Raw genomic sequence first — 17,610 nt, 5'->3', positions numbered from 1 at the left:
GAGCGTGTAAGATGCAAGGAGCACAGGACAACCAAATTTAAAAAAACAAAAACAGGAAAAAAAAAAAAAAAAAAAGTTAAAGTCAGCCAATCAGATTCTCACACACTCACAGTTCCACATAAAAAAAAAAAAAAAAAAAAAAAAAAAAGATGCTGAGTTTCATACTTTCATTTATAAGTTCATTCCATTCTTTATAACTTATAAGTTTATTCAGTCATATACTCATTCAGTGAGATAAAGAGAGAGAGAGAGAGAGTTAGAGAGAAAAACCTTGAGGGAGGCCGGACTGCCGGAGGCGGAGGAAGCAACGAGGTTGACGAGCACCGCTCACGGCTCACCGGCGTAGAGGCAGATGCGCAGACGGCAGAGCGATGAGCCAAATGCCGATGACCGATCTACCGTCTACGATGTCGATGTTGATCTGCGATGAGAGGCGACCGTTGCGACGACGACGACGACGAGCTCGCTGCGGCGACGACGACGGCGACGTGACCGTCCGTGGGTTACTGGGTTTGGTTTTGGTTTGTGTATGGGGGATTTTTTTTTTTTTTGATAAACACCTCTGTGCTCTATCCTCTGTGTTAGTGTGTTTGGTTTGCTAAGTTCTGATTTTGGTTTGCTTTTGTATTGGGTAATGGGGTTTGATCTCTGCCAGCGACGACGCGACGTGATGGGATTTTTGCAGGCGCCAGCGACGTGATGGGTTCGATTTCTCATTCTCTGTATATATATATATATATATATATATATATTTTTTTTTTTTTTTTTTTTTGATTGAGAATCTGTGGGCTTGCCGTGAGCGAGCTACCTGTAATGGGCTCGCCGTGGGCTTCGCTTGCCGTGGGCTACTGGGCTTGGTTTTGTTTTATATATATATATATATATATATATAAATATATATATATATTTTTTTTTCATATTTTAGTTCAAATTTTTTTTGGGTTTTTTTTTTTTTTTTTTGGCTTGAAAGTAGAACAGATTACAGATTTTTTTTTTTTTTTTTTTTTTAATTTGATGGTGTTACTAATTTTTGATTGAGGGCTGGGAGAATTTGTGAGAAATGGGTGGGGGGGCCGGCTGTGTAATGTTGGGGGGGCCTAATTACTTTTTCTTCATAGTCTAATGGGAAAAAAAAAAATTTGCAGGGGCCACGGCCCCCCCAAGCCACTATGTGGCTCCGCCCCTGGTGACACGTAAGCAAGAAGTGGCAAGCAACAAAAATAGGCAAATAGCCCATGAACTCATTGGACTGAACTGGCCCAACATGCAAAAAGATCGAGAAAAGTGAAAACATGGGTCGAAACCAATGCAGACAGCCAGACATAGGAGCTGATTTTCTTTGAGATTTGTATGGTTCTTTCTTGCTTTGAATGATAATTCGGTTTCAAAAACATTAGACAGGTGACTGATTTTTAAAATGGGTAGTTTAGGAACACTACCTAGATTATTTTATTTTATTTAAGAAATACATAAGGAATTGTATTTTTTATAGAAACAAATACACACTTAAAAGGGAGAGAAAAATGAGTGTTTTTGTGTTTTTCATAATATTAATATAAGGGATTATATCTAAATTTTATCATTTTAATTTATCATAGAAGTAATTGATTAATAGGGTGATTGCATTACATCAAAGTTGTCAAGTGCAACAAAAAAAAAAAAAAAAACCACCCGTAGGTGATGTTTAGTGGATTACAACATCTTCTACTTGTCTACAAGCTTTAAAGCTTCCCTATAATTATGCTCCATTTTAAATTCTTGAAAAAGTTCAGAGAATGGTTATGCATTTCAAACAATACTTAGTACAGTTTAGAATCTTGTGCATATGCATTGACATAACACACATGTCATATATATACTTATATAAGTTTCTACCTAATAAATAATGAACTATTCATCGTATTATGTAAGAAGTTAATAAATTTGAATTATATTTAGGTAAACAAACAAATGACATCTGATGATGCTGAAAATCATCAGTAAGTCACACAATCCTCACGTACTTAAGACAATACTTGCATAACACAGAACAAGAAGATCTTAGGAGAGTACTAGTGTGCTATCGGCCAAAGACCCTTCGAAAGTTAAGTTAGAAATCTTCTCACAACTCTAAAGTGCCAGAACTAAGTCAATTATGCATACCTTGATTTCTGAGGGTTGTGGGTTTTTATAATAGTGTGGAACCAACCTTCGTCTCTTGCATAGGAAGATGTTTTCCTTATGAGGAAGATCCCCCATAAATGTGCGTATATAGCAGGATTCTTTCCATGTTGGGATTCCCTCAATTAGGGTTAATCGTGAGGTGCAAGATATTTCCATGTAGGGTTTACCCAAGTTATGTGAGTGTCACGTGGCCTTGGTATCTGTTGTCCTTGGGCTCAAGAACCTAGAATCCGTCTGTGTAGAAGGGCTACCTGTCTATTATGGAGAGGGCCCATCTGTCATGTGGTCTATTCGTCCATCGCTCCATTTGCTGCCTTATTCCCGACGGCTCACTAATTCAGTACTGTTAGGTTTATTTAAACGGATCCATCATCCTTGGTTTTCGTCCCCTTCAGCATCGAAAAGCAAAATCCTTCAAACTCACTTTTCTTCTAATTTTAGATATAAAGCTAGATTTATGATTGAGATTTTTTATGATTAATTTATACTGGGCTCCTCGTAATTTGTGTTGAATTAACTTACTTAGTACAAAAATTTTAAAAATTAAATGGGAGTGCGTGACACAGAGTTAGGTTTCAATAATAATAAACAAATTTTTCTTTTTTTCCAGTAGTGTGTTGTACAATTTAAACTATGTACCCGTTTGGATTCAACTTAATCCGACGTTTACGTTTTGCAACAATGTTTATTGCTGGGACCCACGTGCACGTTGAAGCTGAGGAAACGCAAGGCTGAAATGCAAGTTTTCTCTATACGCACCGTTTCATTTAATCCAAACGCGTGTGAAACACTGTTCATGGACACCGTTTAATCTCTACGCACCGTTTCATTCCAAGAGCTGAAACAATAAATGCACAAGCCTCTTGCGCATACTGTTCATGGCTTTGGAGTGTGCTGTTCATCGCACAAGAAGCTTAGAGAATCAAATCATCAAAATGGTGCGCAATTCAATCCAAACGGCTATTTCCATTCTCTTCACCTTTCTACTTTTTCTTTAAACTACCAGTGGCAAAATGCTTTCAATCCCCTTCAATGCTCTGTTCGAATCCTCTTCAATGTCTTTCACCTACCCACCAACCACAAAGCTATCAAAACAGGCACACCAGTTGATGAAAACAAACCAATTATGCAGAACCAAAAGAAAAGATCCCCTTTGTTCAACAAACGCTCGAGCTCACCTTCTCTCCGCTTGGGACATCCTTGCCACCACTGTGGGTCTCTGCATTCATGGGTAAGTTGTTTACCATGAGGCTTTATCAATCTATGGTTTTTTGTGTTTAACCGTTTGTGTGTGGTTTTTGTGTTCAACGTCTATGTGTGGTTCTCTGTTGTGTTTTCCATGACTCTAGCATGTGGGTTTATTGATCCTTCGTGTAATACCATTGTTTCTCTTACTACCTCTGTTGTATTTGGATATATGTGAGTTTACTTTGCATTTTTCATATGGGCATGCCTAACTGATTATGATATGCACCTAAACTGTTTGTTTAAATGCCTCAATGAGTAGAGAAGAAAGTTGTAGCAAAATTAAGCAGAAGAAATCGATGGACGGTGGTAGTCATGATGAAAGAGCTGACTGGAAAGACCCTAAGGAACTAGAAGCTTTTTGTCAGTTATGTGCTGTTCAAGTCATGGAGGGCCAGAGGAAGGCCACTGGATTTTTGTCCAAAATTGGGGTTAATGAAGTGACTAGCTTGATGCCACTAGGTGGATGTAACAAGACAAATATGTTTCTCGTGAAGCTACATTGTGAACATTGTGGCTCAGACATTGGACTTCTCAAACTTTGGAGAAATAGTTAACAAGAGGAAGCACAATAGCAGTGAACACTTCATATAAGTATCCAGGTGTGTTGTTCAATGGCTCTATATATATCATATCCATCTACAAATTTTGTTTTGTTTGTATGGGTTTATTGGTGGTAGATTCAGTATGTAGCTGTTAAGTTTGTTGTTTTGTTAGGTAGAACTATTATTTGGGTTGCTTGGTTCTGACCTTGCAAGCTTAAGTTGTTTATTCATTTTAGTGTCTTTGAAATAAAGTTCTTTATTCATCCATATAAATATATAAAAGTCAAAATCTTGAATTTGCTAAATGGCTGTCCAAAGAAGAACAATGATAAAAGTCATGCTAATTGAGGGCTCTAACATGCATCCATTTAATGAGATTGGATTTGAGTTTAAAGAGGTAGCATTTGATCTAAAACTTCCAACTCATGTTATTTGATTTAGGCTATCTTAATTAAAAATGACAATGGATTCCCTTAGTGGTGGCTCTCTCCATAGATTGGATTCCCTCAATTCCATCATTCACCCCAACTCCCATAACCTTGCTGCCAGACCAAAAATTGGTATCTGAACTAATTGTTCCTGAAACTAGACAGTGGAACCGAGCTCTTCTCCACAACCTCTTTGACCATGAAATAGCCCATTCCATTCAACAAATCAACATTCCCTTCACTTCAATTGCAGATTCCATTATTTGGGCAAAATGTCCAAGTGGCAAATTTTTTGTCAAGTCAGCTTACCTAGTTGACCAAATGCCAGATTCTCAAATTCTAGTCCCCTTATCGCTGTTGAATGGAAGAAATTATGGGTTCAATGAAAGACTTAAATATTACATTTAGAAAATTGCATGGGATGTTCTCCACACTAGAGAATTCGTAGCTCGAAGAATTGCTGGGTTGGATTCATTCTATCCCTAGTGTCACCATCCTCAAGAATCGGTAGTCCATGTTTTGTTTGAATGTCTTTTACCATTATTGTATGGAGGCACACAAGTATCCCATCAATCTATCTTCCATCCCACCAAAGTTAGCATCTGAATGGGTTAAGTCCATCCTAAATTCTTTAAGTCTCCTTGTTCTCTACCCATCAATTGGCCCATCTTTCTCCTTATTAGCTGCAATAACATGTGACCGAATCTAGTGGAGCAAAAACATACTGATTTTCGAAGACCTTTCCAACCCTCTTAATCGGCTTGCTATTGATACCAATAGATCCTTTAAATCCCACTCTGAAGCATGGCTATCCATATATGCTCCCTTGCCTCTCAATGATGCCCCTACTAACAGGTTGGATCAAATTCAATTTTGATGCTGCCATTAGACCAAATGCAACATTCATGACTATTGTTGGCCATGATCTTATTGGTACTATTATCTCAGTTTGTATAGCAAAGGAACTTTCTCAATCCCTTGTTTGGGGCAAAGTCAAAGTTGCCTTGCTATGTCCACATCAATAAATCTTGGTTTCAAGTTTGTGATTTTTGAAATCAATGCTAAGGTTGTCATTGAGTCTATAGTTTGCTCATTTTCTGATCCTCCATGGAAAATCTCTTCCATTATCTTAGACATCCGCAACCTTTTTCCTTAGTTTTCTATTATAGAATTCTCTTTTTGTTATAGATCATCCCGTTGGGCATGTATTTCTCCAAATTGTGGACTCCAACCCATCTTTTCCATCCCTTTGTGGGTCTTTTGTAAAGAAGTTGATGGATTGGTTCTCCCATTGTTGTCTCTGCCTTTTTTAGGGCCTGGGCCTCCCTTTCCTTTATATTAATATATCATTTTACTTATCAAAAAAATTAAAATTAAAAATGACAATAACCTTTCATTTTTCATGAATATGGTGTTGAGTATATTCATTTTAACTTTTAGCCTAGAGTACGTCTTAGATTTCATAATTCTAGGCAAATTGAAGGTTGACATATTGTTTAAAACTTGTGGGAAATAGTAAAGTTTTTGAACTTTATGCAGTGTCATTTGTTATTAGTTTCCTCCAATATTGATTTAATCATTCTATATGTGCTTACAAATTTAAAATTTCATGATATAGTGATTGATGTATATACACATGTTTCATGCCTACTAAAAAATGCAAAAAATATTGGTTTGATAAAATAAAAATGTAAATATCTTTCAATTACTTTTTTACATTCTTGATTGTGCTATTTTTTTTTTCTTTTGTTGGACTTTCTTTCAATTGTTGTTAAAACAACAAAATTTAATAAAAAATACCATTATTTAAATCAGTTGTTACTCATATAAATTTTAGAAAAATGACATCAAAGTTTCATTATACTTAAATAATCAATGCATCACTTAAAATGATTAATATAACAAAATAAATGTATTTATCATTTTATTTAATTTTATTTTTTTATAATTATATTTTTAGAATCAAATCAGTCTGGCAATTTTATTAACTTGCTGGTAAATCAGCCAAAACAAAAGGAAATATATCAGATAGAACACTTTCCATCCAAACTACAATTTTTATATTAGGATCTTCTCACCATTTTTGCTTTATATATAGGCAAAATAAGCATTATTTGCATAGTGGGGAGCAGGGGGAATCAACCCTTGTGGGGAGCAATAGGAATCAATACTATTTGCATAGTAGCAAGAATTAGCTTTTACTATTCATTTGTCATCTAAAAGTAGTCGAAAGTAGAAAAGTAACTTGGCATTATTTGCATAGTGGAGAGCATCCGGAAAGTTCATTTCACATAAACCAAACTTTTGCTATTCATTTCACATCTATCAAAAGTAGCTGAAAGTAGTTCTTCTAACGAGTCTTTCATCAACAATGGTTTTAGCAATTTTGTCAGCTTATACTAACATAATTAGTCATCAGCTAAATCAAGGGTGGAAATAGGATCATAGAAATCTAAACCTAAAAAAAAAAAGTCTATTAGGATTTAGAAATCTAGATCAAAGCTATATTAGCAATAAGGTTAACAGTAATGCCCATATACTGCTTCTCAATCCCTATCTGGATGAAATACCAATGGCTTTAGAGAATCCCTAAGTTCATGGTTAACAATATAACCTCCCCATGTGTTAGGAGATTTACTTGTTGCTAATGATGGCATGGGAAATGATGGTGCTTGGACAACATTAGGCTAGTCACATGGCTTTATGTTTTCTCAACACATTGATGGTTTCTCATGCTAGATTAGTAATGCTCCTAACAACTCTTTAAAGGGGACATGTCCAGCTTCCTTATTTGAGTTGGATTGATGAGCAGTGTGAAGGGGCAATATGTGGAGACACCTTGCTCCATATGATGCCCCAAGGCCATGGTAAAGTGGGGTTATGGTGGGCAAAGTTGGTTTTAAGATGGGTGGCAGCAGGTGGTGTCAAACTTTGAGTGATGTGCATGACATTGGTGGCTTGATGGCTAGTTGCTTGTGTGTGGGCTTGGTGACTTGTGTGCAAGGTTGGGCTGGGTTGCCATGATGATGTGTAATTAGATGTTGTGTGCAAGGCATGGGCTAGTGGGTGCTAACCTAGTGCATGGACAAATGCTAGTGGGCTGATGACAGTTACCTTGTGTGTGTGCTGCTACATGTGGGAATGTTGTGTAGGCTATGTTAATCGATGGGGGATGGCTTAGGCATAGACCAAGCATCCCAAAATGTTTATTTAAATGCTGTGTAGACTGTTGAGTGGTGGGCAAAAGCCCCATGATCTACTGAGACATAGGTTGTGTATGTGCTGATGTGCAGGAGCAGTTACCAAGCAATTATCAAGACAATTTCTAGTTTTCCTAACATTCAAATCTACTGTGTAGGGTTGAAAACATGGATAAGAAACCAAGACAATAGCAATTCAAGGTGTCCTAAATTAGACCATAAGTGGCAAATTGTCCAAGATCTAGACTGATAAGGGAAGTTTTGTAGAATTGATAAACTCGTCCATATTAGGCACAGGTGTCGGCCCTAATGAACTTGTTAGCCTCACCCATATGTCCATAAGCATGAGCAACGACAAAGATAAGGTTGACGACCCTACCTAAAAGCTGACGACTTCACCTTTGGGGAGTTAAACACCTAAAGGTGACTACTGGAATGTGTAGATGAAGGTAAGAAGCCGACAGAAGGAAGCTGAAGGGAATAATAGAACCTCTAACGAGTCTAACATGGCCTTGCTTGGCTTACACGCATAAGCATATAAGGAAATATTATGTGCACCATGCTTAACCTTAATCAAGAAAGTCCTATAAGGAAAGAACTTCGCAAAATACGCAAATTAAAGAGGATCTCTCCTACAAGGAAATACCTTCTTAACCAAAGCATGGATGTCAACCCTACACTATTATTAATACCCCAAGACCCTCACAAACCAAGGTATGCATAATTCACTCCAGTTCTAGCATTCTAGAGTTGTGAAAAAATTCTCTAACTTAACTTTCGGAGGGTCTTTGGCCGGTACTACACCGGTACTCTCCTAGGATTTCTTTTTTGTTGTTTCGCAAGCCTTGTTTTGAGCACGTGAGTATTGTGCAGCTTACTGACGATTTTCGACATCATCACAGACAGTTACTAGACAGTAACTGCCATAGTATTAGTAGTTATTTCTGTGTATATGACCCTAATGTTGTTGGGGGTGTCAACAACAGATTAGATAATTGCCGTAGAGAGAATTCTATGTATTTTTCCAAACTTGTAAGGGTTTCCTTTGTACTTGAGATTAAGTAATAAATGTTAGGGGTGAGTTCCCTGTAAACATAGTGTGTGTTGTGTAAGTGTGTGTCCCTAATAATTTGTTCTTGAGGTTCCTGCAGTGAATGTGTGTGGTGTTGGCTGAGACTAAGTCTGGAACTTAAGGCCATTACAAGTAGAAAATTTGAGAAAAAAATTGACCATGTGACACCAAGTTAGGATTTGTAACCAAAATTCAATGCTCTCGTGAAAGACTTGGCCTCAAGTTAGTAGCCTGACCATGTAAGTTACCAAGGAGTAATTATACATTTATATACCTTATCAATGAATTGTTGGTCCAAGAATATCAATCCTTTACATGGCATGTAGATTATTGAGTTTGACTTATTTTCAGTATTTTTTTAACTGGACATGTTCTTTTATTTTAAATATATAAGAGTAAGTGGTAATGAATTTTAATTTTCACATTTTATTTAGTTAGTGAATGATGTGACAACTTCTCATTAAAATAAAAGGAAATTCCAGTTAAAAAAGTATTGAAGGCAAGCCAAACCCGAGTATACAAATGTAATAAGTGATTCTTCAACTAGCTTCACTTAGGTTATTAAATTCGAAGTTTAGCACTACAGCTATCATTCAGAAGGAAAAAGCAACTCAATGTCATTTATTTCCCAAAAAGAAAAAGAAAAAAGAAGTAAATAGCTCATTGTGAATAACGCTTGCTTGTCTTGGCCGAAGTTCTAACCAGAGTAAGCTTAGGCTAGCTACCACTGGTTACAGACAATGCACTCCCACACAGCAGCCAAAGATGAATGTACAGAAAGACCATCAAATTCGAAACTGAATCCTAAATGAAATCCAAAATTATGCAGTGCTTAATCAAAATGGAAGCTATTGGGAATGCACATTCAGCATATTGTACATCAGCGTTTCTTGGACTAGGAGCTATCACGCAGCAAACTCTGATACTGATGGAACTGAAGCTAAAACTAGAAGCTAAATTAATTATATGTCCAAGCACCCAAACTATTCTTAGAATGGTACAAATTGCTAGACCTAATGGCGAATTTGAAACTAGACAATATGGCAACAACCTACCATCATACAAGACACAATGTGACAGAAGTGAAAAACCTAGAATCTAATATTCCATTCTCACAAGAGCGTTTGAAGCTTCTGAAGATCCATACTGCATCCAATCCTTAGCACATATAAGGGCTTCCACCGTCTCAGGTCGTAGAGAACTTCGATATCGATCCATCTCCTTGCTTGTCATATCAAATACAGAGTCAGGACCAGTAGTAGATACTGGAATGGACAAAATATCACGAGCCATCTTTGAAAGAGTTGGGTACTTCATCTTGTTTAGCTTCCACCAACCTAATACATCAAAATCCTGCACACGAGGCAACAAAGACTCTTCCAAATACTGATCCAACTCCGATTTCATCTGTTGGCTAGTAGTCTCCATGATGTATACATCAAAATCTGTGAGTCCATTGTCAGACAGGAGAGTTCCACCCTGGGATTCTTCTTGCTTAATGTTGCTTCCAGCATTTCCTTCGTCTGCATAAGTTGGGGTCAGAGGCAAAGGAAGTGTCACGTATTCATGAAAGAGTTCATGAATTCCATCATCAACAATCTTGATATATGTGGGGGCATCTTCACCATAGATTTTAGTGAAACTGAACTCAACAAGCTTCATCTTGAAACGGGGATCCATAACTACGGCAATTGCCAAAACCAGGCTGCAATCCTTCCAGTATTTTTCAGTTTTTTCTAGCATTATTCTAGCAACGTTGCTGACAAAGGGATCCTCGCTCATAACTGCACGAACCAGTTCTGTCTGAATCTTCCACACTTCATGAAAGAATGTAATTGCTGTTGGATTAGTTGTGTACGTAAGGATGCTTGCTGCTTCAAAGAGAAGTTTCAAGTATGTACAGAGGGTCTCAACCTGCTTCCAATCTTCCATAGATGGGGCTTCCTTGTAATCAGGGTCAGAAGTATCCAAACAAGAAAACACTTCCTTTAACTCAGAAGCAGCCACCAGCATTTGATATGTTGTATTCCATTGAGATTGATCGTCAAGACATAGGCTCCTTTCACTGGGGACTTGAAGCTGTCTTTTGAGCTCAAAAAACTTTTCCTCATGGGATTCTGATGTCTTCACATACTTTACACTGTCCCGGATTTTCTTGATTATTTCTTCCCCGGATCCTAACACATCTTTTGCCACGCTGCTGAAGGTACGGGCAATGCAATTACCAACCAATAATTGACCATTGAGGATAAGTGGGTTCTTAATTGCGAGAAGAGGCCTAAGAGTCTCAAGAGCAGCTTCACTCAGTGACTGACTAAAAGTGAGAGAAAATAACTTGCTCTCCAAACTCCAATCAGAAAGGCAAGCAGCAACTGCATGACTAAGGGCAGTGTCTGAATCAGGATATGGCTCCATTATGACATTGAGAATCCGCCTGTGTGACTTCCAATCACTATCAATGAAGTGTCCAGTTATGAACACATAACCTACTGTTTGGCTTGAAGTCCACGTATCCAGTGTAAGGCAAACACGTCCAGGCATGCCCTCAATAAACTTCACAAGGCTTTGCTTTTCCATTAAGTAAGTTGCAACACAATCCCCTTGGACAGTATTGAAACTCACCATGTTGAATCGGGGCTGAAGATTCTGAACAAAAGCTAGAAATCCAGGATGTTCAACCATGTGAAGTGGGTAGTCGTGCATGATGATCATCCTAGCAATCTCATTGCGGCAACGATCCTGATCAAATGTGATGTAGGGCGAGCTAGGGCTTCTGTAACGTCGTTTTGGTGGATCAGTAGCGCTGCCACTTCCCCCCACCCTCGATCGCGGGGTATATGGGCTTTGTTGATTCTGCCCCTGGTTACGTAGAAGCGCTGGGCAGGTCCCCTTGGCAATGTGGCGTTTCAGGTGGCTGGTACCAGCAACTTTAGAACCTGTACTATATGCAAAACTTTGTTTGCATTGCTTACAGCATGCCCGCCTACATCCAGCACTAACATTTTCTATGGTGAAGTGCTCCCATACTATGGACTTCTTTTTCCTCCGCTTGTTAGGCTGTGTTTCTGAATTTGGAAGCTCATTGTTCACTTCTGGGGTGGTTGTTATCATCTTGTTTTCATCTGGGGTTGCCATTGTATGCTCAAAATCGGTTTCCATTGTGTGCTCATTTGAGATTACCAAAGCTTGCTCATCTGGGGTCACCATTGTGTGATCATTTGAGATGACCAACGCGTGCTCATCTGGGTTCGCCATTGTGTGATCGTTTGATATTACCATTGTGTGCTCATCTGGGGCTGCCATTGTGTGATCATTTGAGATTATCATTGCGTGCTCATCTGGGTTTGCCATTGTGTGCTCATTTGAGATTGTCACTGTGTGTTCATTTGACATTTCCATTGTGTGCTCATTTGAGATTGTGTGATCATTTTGGGTTGCTAGTGTTTGCTCAGTTGTCAAGGTATGCTCATCTGGGGTTGTCATTGTCTGCTCATCTGGGGTTGCTTTTGTGTGCTCATCTGAAGTTTCCATCTTGTGCTCATCTGGGGTTGATTTTGTGCGCTCATCTGAAGTTTCCATCTTATGCTCATCTGGCGTTGCAATCTTCTCTTCGTCAGGGGTTGCCATTGCAAAAGTGAATTCCTGCTATTAGCAGCACAAACCAAAATTACACAAGCAACGTGGCTATAGAAAGTATATATGTTAAGCATGTAACCAAAGAGTTAATCGATGGATAGATAATGCTATTGTATTAAAGAAAACAAGGAAGACACTAACACAGAACAAGAGCTATAAACATTAGAGAAACCATTCTAATGAGTATGTTACTATATAGCTCAAAACTTAGTAATTAGTAGTTAAGGAGAACATATTAAAACAATACAACCAAGTTAATGACAAAATCATCTGAAGAACAGTTGAAAACAAGTACCACAAAGAGATAATTCCCATGTGCACAGCCAAGAAAGTGCTTGCATGCAAGGTGGGATCAAGCACAACTTGCCTTCAATCCAAGGGAACACAGAACAACTTAATAGTTTATACATAGGGGCTACACTAGATGGTGAACAGACAAAATTTACCTTTGAAGATAACTCATTCAAAAAGATGTAAACTAAAGATATCACAAGTCAGAGCCAACTTCGGATTTGACAAACAAACAATCACACGTGTACCATTGCTTATGTTAATTAAAAGGTACAAATACTAATTCATGTCAATAAATGAGAACATGAAACATTTATTACAGATATCAAAAAATTTAGAAATCGATGCAGAAAATGAAGCATTATATAAAGAAACATCAAAACATAAGCTAATGAGATGACTATGAGGTATACATACATTCTACCAGTCAGCACAAAACAACAATTTTTTATTTTTTGATAGGTAAAAATAACTTTATTAAAAAAAGGCTACTTCATGTACAAAGGACACAAAGAAGCCTAAAGAATACAAAAATGGATAGTGGTCATCACTCATCCCAGCATCCTAGGCATGGGAGTTGTGAAGCATTGCTCCATCAATCATTTGTACCATTCAGATATCGGCAACTAGTTTAACGTACAGGAGCTGTACCCCAAATACAAAAATGAAAAAACACCATGAAGAAGGGAAGAAGGGACTTTCTCGCTAGTTGGGCCGGGTGGTTTAAACAGCAATGTTATAGCAAATTTTGGAATGCACAACCACACTTTGTCTCATGTAGTGTGTTCAGGTGGAAAGGAATAGTAGAACATTTGATGGTGTTTAACTCAGCCAAAATAAGCATAACCTTTTGTTCTAAGATTGCTATTTCAATGGAAGGCTAGGCAGATGTCAGTTTGTTCTTTTGCAACGCTTGTGACCTTTTAAGTTTTGAAGCTTTTGAGGGGTACTTTTGTATCTTTTTTGTACTTGAATTGTAACCCTTTTTCATTCTCTTAAAACAAATATGTTTGTCCAAAAAAACGCATAAGTTAATGAGAACATAGGGTAGGGGGAAGTACAAATGAACCAGAAGGCATTCGGAAAATTTAATTAAAACAACCTTGATGAGATACAACAACTGAGAACTGTTTAAGTTTCTTTTCTTCTTTCAGCTTACAAAGGAAAATATCATGAGTGTCACCAAAAAAATTTGTTCCAAGATTAGTTTCTTCAATATTTCCTAAACGCTTTTTAATTGTCACAAGCCATCGGATGAAGACAGTCCATCTTAGCAATTTTTGCATAATTTAACATGCATAAACTAATAGAGATAACTTTGTACCAGTTTATCAGTTCCCGAAAAGTTTCTACATTAGACAACTTATAGTCTTATAGTGATGTTCAATGTTCAACACTGTAACTGTGTCAATTTTTGGAACAACCAAGTTTTTAACAAATGCAAGCATACAAGAACATGGCTACACTTGCTTAAAAAAAATATGTAGATATGGACTAGACCCCAAGTGGGTTTTTGTTGGACCCATTATCCCATATGCATGGACGACTTAGATTTGTGCAATATATTGAAAGTTACACGGCTCATATATACCTTAACAATCAATAACAAACTCGTTTCACATACCCAGTATGCTTTACTAAAACCGTTTGGCAAACCAAACCTGTGTTACATATGCTTTCTCAGTTTAAAGCGCCCCAAGTCCAACACAGATTGTGTCCGAGCCACTAACTTCAAAAGCTCAAACAAACGTCCAGCACTATATAATACTATCATGGCTTAATAATAATGGGCTGGGCTTGGGCCACATGGGCCCACTCAAAAACATGAGCAAAGTCAACTTGACCTCCATAGAGACTCAAGAGTCCTCACGGTCCGCTTGAATTTTGATCATGTCCATCTTTTTAGATCTAATGTAAAATTGGAACCCACAAGGGTCAGGGTTAAATGGGTAATTTGCAATAGTGGGCTAAGACTAAAAACAGTACCAACACAACAACAAAAATCAAAACCAGATCTAGGGTTTGATTTGGGCTTCTTCAAATTCAAGATTAAAAAAAAAAAATTAAAAAAAATCAGCCCGGATCAAAAATAAAAAAACCCAGTAATCACAATCATGAATCAACAACAACCCGATCATCATCCTCAACACCCAAACGAAACCGATTTCTAATATCTGCAACTTTCAAAAATTCACACAATAAATCAACAACCCCAGCTAATCAATCAACGAAAAGACGAAATTGAACCCAAATAACAAAGAGGAACAAAAGCAAAAAGCATATCAGACACAATCGCAGAAAAATTAGGGTTAGGGTTTTTACCGGAAGAGAGAGAGAGAGAGGGGAGGAAATCAAGGATCGGAGACGAGAGAGCGTGAGAGCTCGGAGCTCCGAGCTTCAAAGGGCCGCGAGAGATCTAGGGTTTTTGCACAGAGTGAGAAAGAGAGAGAGAGAGAGAGATTGGGCTTGGAAAGAACCCGAGAAGCTAACTGGACCGAAATGAAAGGTAGTGGTTGGGACTGAGTTTGGTTTGGTTTTCGGGGATAAGAATTTGGGGGAAAGATTAAAAATAGGACTCGATGATTTTTTTTCCTTTTGGGTATTGGACTTTTTGGGAGAGAGGTCCAGACCACTTATTATTATGCTCTCTCACACACTACTATCACTCACTCATAGTCTTAGTCATAGTCTTTGAGTCTGAGTCTCTCTCTCTCTTTCTATAACTACATAGGCTCGGACCACAAAGCCCAGCCTCTCTTAACCAGTGGTTCGGCTTGGCTTAATAGGCACAATTGGGGAGTGTGTTTTTTACTTGTTGGTCTTTTTGTTTTTGTTTTTGGGGTTTGTACGTGTAGGGCGTGTAGCCCACCGAATATAGTGGACTACTACTACTACTACTTCTACTATTTATCAATAAAGGGGTCCACATGAAAGAGTGGTTGCTTTTTGGGGGAGTGAATTTATTTGTTTATTTTATTATTATTTGTTTTTAATAAAAGAAAAAAGAAGCCCAATCATGTGTCCAAGAATCCCTTTTGATCTTTGTAGGACTTTTAGTTTTTAGATGCTACTTGTGAGGCTCAGATTCCATCTGACCCAACTAGGGTTTAGCTTGGGTTGGGAAAGTAAGTAAGGAAAGGCCATCTTGAGTGTTGACCCGTGATGATGTGAATTGTGTTAGGTTACTTAGCAATTAGTGGCTATTATTGTCTTTTTAAATGAGAAGAATTTTCAGCCCAAACCAGGTTGGTTGTTGGTTCAAATTTCAAATCCTTGCATTCATTTTGTTGTTTTCTTTTTCAAACAGTACGATGAAGGTTCAAAGTTCAAACCTGGTCTCATATTCCAATATATTAGTTTCATTATAATATTTTCCTATCATCGATAGGGAATATATAATTGCTCCATCATAATTGCTTCTTCTTTTTTAACATAGAATCATTACAAAAATAGGATTTTTTTTTTTTTTTTTTTAAGATGAGTTTCAATCCTAATTTCTTCATTTAACAATAACAATTTTTATCAATTGAATTAATTAGAATTACTTCAGTATCATAATTGACGGTCAAAATTTTGTAACAACTCATAGCAAAGAATTTCAAATGTTGGTTGTCAATTAGCAATTGTTATATGAGAGAGAGATTAACTGTTGTTAAGGAAACATAGTGTCAACTCAATAAAGGATTTTCTTCTCAAAAAAAAAAAAAAAAAAAACTCAATACAGGAGTTGATTTGCTCAGCAGAAAGACCAAGTTCAACTAAATCCGAGTAATATGTTTTAGTCATGAAATTAAATATTTAGAAGAAAAAAAATTGCAGTAGTTTGAAAATTCCAATCTTTTGCTAAATTGAATATTACTCTTAAATAATTCAGACTAAAGTTTCAAATTTCAATACATTATTAATTTAGTAATATATTTATTCATTTTAGTGAAAGTTAACATTTAGTTTTTTTTTTTTTTTTTTTTTATGATACGATAAGAATTAAACTATGGTATTTGTTCCATAATAATTGCTCTTTATTATCAGGCCAAGATATCAATTGAATTTTTAAAGTAGACGGAACTTGAACTCTAAATATTTTATTCAATAACAAATTAAATTAATTGTAACTCACAAAGTTGAAAATTAGTTGAAGGTGAAGTTAAGTTCTCTAGAAGACTAGGATGCACAACAATAAATTTAAAGTCAAGAATTCAAAAAACCACTATAGTCAAGAGCATTTTCTAACACGATAGTACATCATGCCATTGGGCGGTGGTAGTGAGTACAGAGTAGTGGTGACTTGTGGGGTGGTTCATCCATCAAGTATTGGAGCTATTAGGTATTCCAGCTCCAACAAGAAGCCCACACGTAAGATCCAAAAACTATGGCCCATTGTCAAATTGATATATGAACCGAATGATAGTGAAATTACACTGAAATAAACTGGTGTGAGCAAATTCGAGTACACTTATTTGTCCCTCCAATTTTCTAGCCCAGTGGCTGCCCTACTTGACTATTTCAAGAGGTGCAGTCTTTTATGTTGTTGCTAACATATATAACTGGAAAGTTGAGATGGGGGACAGCTTGGGCTAGGTTTTAGGGTGGGGAGCCAAGGACGTGGACTTGAGTCTAGGGTTTTTGTCTGATTTTTAAAAAGAATAATTTTGGACATTCCAGCCGTACACTTAATTTCATAACTTGTCAACATTTGCAACTGTGATTTATCAGTATTTTTCTATTCACTATTAACTTGTACGACTTATCACTTTTCTTTAATTACTCACAATCACACAAGTCAATAAATTATAAAATTAGGTGTGAAAATGGTTATATTTGTAGTATTATTGTTTTAATATTAACTACTTTTAAACCGGTGGCTTGTGTGATATTTGATTTGATAATTGATAGTGAAAAAAAAAATGTAATTAAGTAATCTTGAAAATGGAGGGGGATAAGTGAAAATTGTAATTTGATTAAGGTAAAACAATCGCAACTCCATTGTAATTTGTAATTAATCAATGATCTTCTATCATTTACCTTACCGT

At 37.0% G+C, this 17,610-nt stretch overlaps 1 protein-coding gene across 2 annotated transcripts; it reads right to left on the bottom strand.

The window, feature by feature from the left end:
- Positions 1-9,462: 9,462 nt before the first annotated feature.
- Positions 9,463-15,328, bottom strand: LOC126715450 (zinc finger BED domain-containing protein DAYSLEEPER-like). 2 transcript variants are annotated; one of them, XM_050416047.1, is made up of 2 exons: positions 14,903-15,328; positions 9,463-12,298 (listed from the first exon to the last, which is right to left on the bottom strand). In XM_050416047.1, the coding sequence occupies exon 2, from the start codon at positions 12,278-12,280 to the stop codon at positions 9,752-9,754; it is 2,529 nt and encodes an 842-aa protein (XP_050272004.1). In that variant the 5' UTR covers positions 12,281-12,298; positions 14,903-15,328; the 3' UTR covers positions 9,463-9,751. The 2 variants fall into 2 exon arrangements, with proteins under 2 accessions (XP_050272004.1, XP_050272005.1); XM_050416048.1 differs by having other exon boundaries at positions 9,463-12,295.
- Between the last annotated feature and the right edge of the window lie 2,282 nt (positions 15,329-17,610).

Source organism: Quercus robur, chromosome 2, assembly GCF_932294415.1.
Source record: "Quercus robur chromosome 2, dhQueRobu3.1, whole genome shotgun sequence".
Lineage (NCBI taxonomy): Eukaryota > Viridiplantae > Streptophyta > Magnoliopsida > Fagales > Fagaceae > Quercus > Quercus robur.
This window is presented reverse-complemented; position numbering and strand designations above follow the sequence as displayed.